Here is a 7,404-nt window from a genome sequence, read left to right on the forward strand (position 1 = left end):
TAGAAAGTCAGACTTACAAAAAATCCACATGGATCTCTATTTTCTGGAATGAGGAAACAGAAAGAAAATGCTTTCTTTCTCTTCCTGTTGGTCCATAATATCAAACAAACGACAGAAACACTAAGTAGTGTTTTTCTTCCTGATGCCCTATTGCTTCTCTACAGGTAATCACTGTGACAAACCAGGTCAAGGTTCATTCATTCAATATGTACTGAGTCCTGTGCTGGACTTTGGGGGCACAGCAGGGAGCAAGACGTACACAGTACAGCATCTTCCCTCAGTATCTGTGGGGGATTGGTTCCCCTCCCTGCAGATACCAAAATTTGTGGATGCTCAACTTCTTGATATAAATGGTGTAGTATTTATATATAACTTATACACCTTCTCCCTCCTGTACTTTGTCACCTCTAGATTACTTATAATACCTAATACAATGTAAATGCTGTGTAAATATTTGTTATACTGTGTTCTTTAGGGATTAATGATAAGGAAAATAAGTCCATATGTGTTCAGTACAGACACAATATTTCCCCCACATATGTTCAGCCACATTTGGTTGAATCCACAGATGTGGAACTCAAGGATACAAAGGCTGTATTTTGCCCTCACAGAAATTAGTCTAGTGGGTGTATCAGGAAGTAAAAAAGGAGAACAAATCATTGTAAATGTGGTAAGTGCTTTGATAGGGATAGTCCCTGCGAGAGGAGTTAGTTTAGATGGCATTCAAAGAAGGGGTCCAAGGAGGGTATATTTAAGCAAAGGCATGAAGGCTGAGGAGTTAGCCAGGTACTGACTGCTGAGCAACTTTCCAGGGAGTGGGACCTGCAGGTAGCAGGAGGCCCTGAAGAAGGACAAGGTTTGGCTGGTCTGAGGAATTGAAGGTAGGTCAGCATAGTTTGAGCCTAAGGAGGAACAGGAAGAGAAATGTACCACGAGGAGGCTAGAGAGGAGACTGGAGCCATCAGGAGGACATTGGAGGCCATGAACAGGAGTGTAAATTTCCTTCAGGTCCATAAAAGGCTTTAAGTAAGAGATTATGGAATCTGATTTAAATTTTAAAGATCATTCTGACTGTGGTGTGGAGAATGGTTGGAGGAGAGAGAAGTGCTAAGATGTACACACGGTAGTACACCTGCCACATAGGGAGAGCTCCGTAAATCAAAATGAACTCATCTGTCACTTGTGCCTAGTCCTTGCACCACTCCAGTCCACTTGTCTCTGGGCACCTCCTCCCAACCCAAGCAAGCATGGTGGGCTGGCCTCAGCAGGAAGAGAAGGGAAGGAGGTGGTTCAGGGTTCAGGGTGGGTGTGAAAACATCACCTCTGCATCAATGTACTGACCCATCTCTCCCCTCAAATGCTGCTAGGTGCAGATAGTGAATTGGACTGTGTTGTTTTTGCCCACTGGGGTCAGAGATAAGAGGAAAGTGGCATTTTGCCAGCCCTTTCCAGTTATTCAGGCTGAATCCAGTTTCTGATATTTAAGGAGCCCTTTTGGAAAAAGGAAAATAATCCTCTATCAAATCAACAAAAAATATCTATTTAAAGTCTATTATGCTTAAGTCATTATGTGAGCCCTTTCAAGACATTTACCGTGAGAGGTCATGATTATATTCTTTGACCAAACTCTTATTATAATACAACTCCAAATAACTGCATTTTCAAATGTGAATTATTCATTTGTTTTACAAACACACATAATGCTTATAAATTACTAACTCTCCATGACAACCTTAAGAGGCATGTTCTATTGTGCAGACACCAAGGCACAAAGAAGCTTCATAAGCAGGATTCAAGCCATGTAGTCTGTCTCCCAAATCTGTGCTTTTAACTCCTGTACTTTGTTACCTCTCCATTTAAAAATTCTGTTAATGAGAAGGCACTGACTCGTTGTACCAGGTTATTTTAAGTTTAACTTCAAACTCCAAATTCATTCACTTGACCTGCAGAGGGAAATGCTGCAGGGCTCCAATGTGGTTTGGACATGAGTATCAAATGCTGATGGTGACTTTTTTTGTTTGTTTCAAAGGATTATTGGGACTTTGCAGAACTCTGCAGAGTTTTCAGAAGCCTTTCACTGCCGCAAGAATTCCTACATGAATCCAGAAAAGAAATGCCGGGTTTGGTGATCTTCAAAAGAAGCAGTGCAGCCCTCGGCTAGACTTGCCAACACCACAGAAATGGGGAACTCTCTAACTGAGAGAAAATGGGCCCTAGGGGTCACTGTACTGACTCGGGGGTGATTAACAGAGAGGGGAGCATCACAATACAAATAACATTAGGTTGTTCTAGAAAGGGTGTGGAGGGAGGAAGAGGGTCTGAGGTCTGTCAAGTCAATCACTTCTCACTGTGTAAATAATGCTTAATTTCTAAAGATAATATTACTGTTTATTTCTGTTTCTCATATGGTCTACCAATTTGCTGATGTCCCTAGAAAACAATGCAGAACCTTTGAGGTAGACCAGGATTTCGAATCCAAAGGGAAAAGAAGATGTGGAAGAATACAGTTAGGCACCAGAAGAACAGTAGGTGACACTATAGTTTCAAGCACATTGCCTAACTACTAGTTTTTACTTTTATTTGCAACATTTACAGTCCTTCAAAACCCTTCCAAAGAATTCTTATACACATTGGGGCCTTGGAACTTATACAGTTTTAAACTCATTTTTGCCATACGTCAGTTATTCATTCTGTGATCATTTATTTGAAGCACTCTTAGAGCAAAAAATGAATGTCTAAAATTGTTTTTTGTTGTACCTGCTTTGACTGATACTGAGATTCTTAAGGCTTCCTGCAATTTTCTAAGCAATTTCTTGCTCTCTCTATCTCTCAAAACTTGGTATTTTTAAGAGATTTATATAAATGTAAAAATAATAATTTTTATATTTAATTATTAACTACATTTATGAGTAACTATTATTACAGGTAATCAATGAATATTGAAGTTTCAGCTTAAAATAAATAGTTGTGAACCAGGATCTGTAAAGTGATATGCAGATGAAAATTTGAGACTATTTAAACTTATAAATCATATTGATGAAAAGCTTGAAGCACAAACTTTAGGGTAAAAATTGCCATTGGACAGTTGTCTAGAGATATATATACTTGTGGTTTTCAAATTGGACTTTCAAAACTAAATCTGTCCCTTAGAGTATGTCTGATAAAAGGGCAAATCTGCATCTATGTAGCTCTGCGTCTCCTGTCTTTTCAGGTTTGTCATCAGATGGAAATATTTTGATAATAAATTGAAATTGTGAACTCATTACTCCCTAAGACTTTGTGACAGCTGTCTAACTTTAGAAGTGCATTTCTGAATAGAAATGGACCTTCTAGAATTCTAAGTCACGAAGAGTTCTGGAAAAGAACTGTTTAGTGTTTGATAGGAATTCATCTTTTCAGGCTTCTATTCCTCTCTTTTGCTGTTCTATTGACTATTTTAGTTTATTACCAGATTAAGATTTTACAAAAGAGGTGCACTTCCAAAATTCTTACTTTTCCTAACAAAAGACGAAAGCAGGGCTTTTCTATCTAAATAATGAGTATTAGTTCCCTGCCTCTTGAAAAATGCCCATTTGCCTTTAAAAAAAAGTTACAGAAATACTATAACATAGGTATGTAAATTGCATAAAGCATAAGTATACAGTTCAATAAACTTAACTTTAACTGAACAATGACCCTGTAGCCAGCACCTGTAAGAAACAGAGCAGTACTAGCACTCTAGAAGCACCTCCTTGTCACTTTATTTCTCCCAGAATGATAACTATCCTGACTTCTAATATTCACTAGCTTTGCCTGGTTTTGTCTTTTATACAGATAGAATCAATCAGTATGTATTCTTTTGTGCCTGGCTTCTTTCTCTCAGCCTTAACATTTGTGAGATTCCTCTGTATTGTTGTGCTGATTGTGGATCTCATTCTCATTGCAGAATAATGTTCTATTGTGGTACTTATTACAATTTGTTCGTCCTATTGTTGATGGGCACTTCAGAACTTTCCAGTTTGGCGCTATTACAAATAGTGCAACTATGAATGTACTGCTTGTTACCATCTTACTTGAGCCTTCAATGGACTTATTTCTTCAAGTCCTTCCAAATAGTATTATAAGCATTGAAATTATAGTTTCAGGCCAACTGTGGATACCCTTACCCTTTCCTCCTTTATCACAACCACCATTATAATGGGTAATTTCAAGTATACTTATATCTATATTTCCTTAAAGTAAATTTAAAACTTACCTAAGTGATATTTGTAGTTGAAGTAATAGGAGCTTCCAGCTCTAATAAAACAGCTATCTCTTAACTTATTTTATTTCCATCATGTCAGAGCAGGTGAAGAGCCAGAAGTGAAGAGTGACTAGTACAAATCATAAAAAGCCACTAGACTCTTCACTGTTAGCTTTTTAAAACATCAGGCTCGCATCCCTATGGAGGAACAACTCTCCGGTGCCTGGATCTCCTCTGTCTATAAATATAAGATTTTCTGGGCCTAAAGGATAGATCAAACTCAAAATAGCAATACCTCCCTATCCCTAACACATCCAGACATCGTGAATTTTACATGGTACTCTTGTTGAATTCTATAGGGCCTTCTGATGTCTCTAAAACACTACCTATTCTTTAGAGTTGTCACATCAGATGAGACATATCTCTAATCCCATCCATAAATCCAGTTCTACTGTGGCTGAGTTCTGGTCAAAGAAAGAAGGTTTAGAAGTTGAGACACAAAGGATTGGGAGCTGATGAAACTCACAAATGACAGTAGGAAGAAGCTCTCGACAATACCTGTTGGGAAGGAGTCTGCCTCCATGCCAGTGTTCGAGTGGGTTGTAGGTGCAAAGTGGAAAGGATGCTGTCCAAAGAAAAGAGTCCTTGTTCCAGCCCTATTCTGCCACTCCTGACAGGGTGACCTTGGGTATTTGCTGTATTCTTTTGGGCCTCTGCTTCTCTCACCTAAAAAACAAGAGAATTAGATTATATCAGTGGTTCTCAGCAAGAGAAGGAGTATGTGTCCAATGCTGCTTTCCCATGAATCTGTCTCCCAGTTATGAATCAGTGGGCAGGATAATCTGAAAACTCCCATTTAAGTGTCTGAGTCGAGTTAGACAAAATTTTAGTCCAAATAACAAGTACCAAAGTTTTATCAAGTTTGGGTCTGTGCTGCTGTTACTGTTAACCATTTAAGTGGGGCAAAACCTTGCTAATTTTCTCAAGCATTTATCATTCCTGTTGCCACAGATGGAGTACTCAAACTAAAAGATATTTGTTACTTTGGAAAGAAGAAAGACTCTATTCTCAAAGTTTGCTAATCAGAAATTTTTATCAGTTTCAAGTCTCAAAAATACAAAATAAAAACAAACATTTTAATACTATTGCTTTTATGCCTAGTCAACTCTGTTCCAAACTGCCAACTCCTATGTAAATCTCTACCCCATTTATGTCTTGAAAAAATATTAAGATTAAATGGAGCTTTTATCTCTGTAATCTTGTACTTCCCGCTAGCTTCAAATTGAATTTTTAGAAAATGAATGATACAAACTTTGTATCCAATATGTCCTTGTTTTCTCCACCCTTTTTCAGAGATCACCATGATTTTCTGATTGGATTTTTTTTCAAAAGTTAAGTGAAATGGCCATCAAATGTTATAGGGAGTCACTAGCATAATCAGATGACTTAGGCAAAAGCCAAAAGTGTCTTTGTCCACAGTCTCTAGGCTGAAGAAGTTGACCATTTGGTTGGTCAGGTGGAGAGAGGAGTCACATCTGACTGGTGTCAAAGTGGCACATGTTTATCTCATTCTAATCTTTTATCTAACAATGTTTTCTTAACTTCTGCTTCTTTGTATTTTGCATTTCCTCTAAAACAGTGAGAAACACTACTTTCATTTTCAACCTCACAGACAAAATGTTGTGTTTCTGTTTTGCTTGACAAAACAGATCTTCTCAGTTGTACAAAGGAAGTCTGGCAGGAAAATAATCATTGGCTCTTGCCAGAAATAATGATGAGTTTCCAACTTGGGAAGTATAGAAAGACTGGAAAGCCTAATGTTTATGATAAATTTTTATACTCTAGATTTTCCTTCTACTCAGAAACTAACAATTTTGCAGGTATTAGGCATACTAGCATCCCATTTCACTCTTATAAATACACTTGATAGAATCTGCAACCTGACATTTATGCTATATCCAGGAAGACAAATGGAGTCAAGTATCTATATTATCGTTTTACCTTGGTGTAAATCCTTCTTACGTGCTATGAATGCTCTATGTCCTCTGACATACTGGATCAGAGATGTAATGCTAAGACGTATCGCAGCTTTATAATACCAAAGAAATAGGGATTCAAACACTAACTAGGGCTGGGTGCAATGCCTCACACCTGTAATCCTAGCACTTTGGGAGTCTGAAGCAGGAAGATTGCTTGAGCCAAGGAGTTCGAGACTAGCATGGGTAACACAAGGAGACCCTATCTCTACAAAAAGTAAAATACAAAATTAGCCAGGCATAGTGGCACATGCCTGTGGCCCCAGCTACTCAAGAGGCTGAGGTGGAAGGATCACTTAAGCCCAGAAGGTCAAAGCTGTAATGAGCCGTGATTATGCCACTGCACTCCAGCCTAGGCAACAGAGCAATACTGTCTCAAAAAAGAGCCAGAAAACCTAACCAGCAGAAAATACTTAGATGTAGTAAGTGAAAATACAAAAAGGGCACAATGTTGAGTATGCATTATCATATCAACTATGTTAAAATATTATTCCATAGAAAAAGAGTTGGAAGAATATATGCCAAAAATTAACCGGGGCTATCTCTGGGTGGTAGTATTATAAGTGGTTCTTATTTTCCTTTTTTGGTTTTCTACATTTTAAGTTTTTCTGTAATAGGAAAATGTTACTCCTAAAAAGTCATTTTAAAAATGTTATTTGGAAGGAAAAAGAAAAGGAATATGAAAGGGAGGGGAGTGAGGGGGAAATTGACCCAAAAAGAAAAATAAAATTTCCCTGAATAAAAGGGTTGTTCATTTTTTTTTTTTTTTTTTTTTTTTTGAGACGAAGTCTCGCTCTGTCGCCCAGGCTGGAGTGCAGTGGCCGGATCTCAGCTCACTGCAAGCTCCGCCTCCCGGGTTTACGCCATTCTCCTGCCTCAGCCTCCCGAGTAGCTGGGACTACAGGCGCCCGCCACCTCGCCCGGCTAGTTTTTTGTATTTTTAGTAGAGACGGGGTTTCACCATGTTGGCCAGGATGGTCTCGATCTCCTGACCTTGTGATCCGCCCGTCTTGGCCTCCCAAAGTGCTGGGATTACAGGCTTGAGCCACCGCGCCCGGCGGTTGTTCATTCTTTAAGGACCTATTCAGTTTGATGTCTCAGGCAACTTAGACCCAAGGAACCTGGTGAAGTAGATTTTGTTCAAGA

At 38.7% G+C, this 7,404-nt stretch overlaps 1 protein-coding gene across 12 annotated transcripts in view; it reads left to right on the plus strand.

The window, feature by feature from the left end:
- The window catches only part of MME (membrane metalloendopeptidase), a 91,305-nt gene extending 85,938 nt beyond the window's left edge, over nt 1-5,367 (plus strand). For 11 of the 12 annotated variants that reach the window (XM_015131749.3, XM_015131752.3, XM_015131746.3 and 8 more), the window contains one exon: nt 2,030-5,367. In XM_015131749.3, coding sequence (XP_014987235.1) covers nt 2,030-2,129 — 100 coding nt within the window. In that variant the 3' untranslated portion in view covers nt 2,130-5,367. 12 annotated transcript variants of the gene reach the window in all.
- Nucleotides 5,368-7,404: the final 2,037 nt, after the last annotated feature.

Source organism: Macaca mulatta, chromosome 2 (genome assembly GCF_049350105.2).
Source record: "Macaca mulatta isolate MMU2019108-1 chromosome 2, T2T-MMU8v2.0, whole genome shotgun sequence".
Classification (NCBI taxonomy): Eukaryota; Metazoa; Chordata; class Mammalia; order Primates; family Cercopithecidae; genus Macaca; species Macaca mulatta.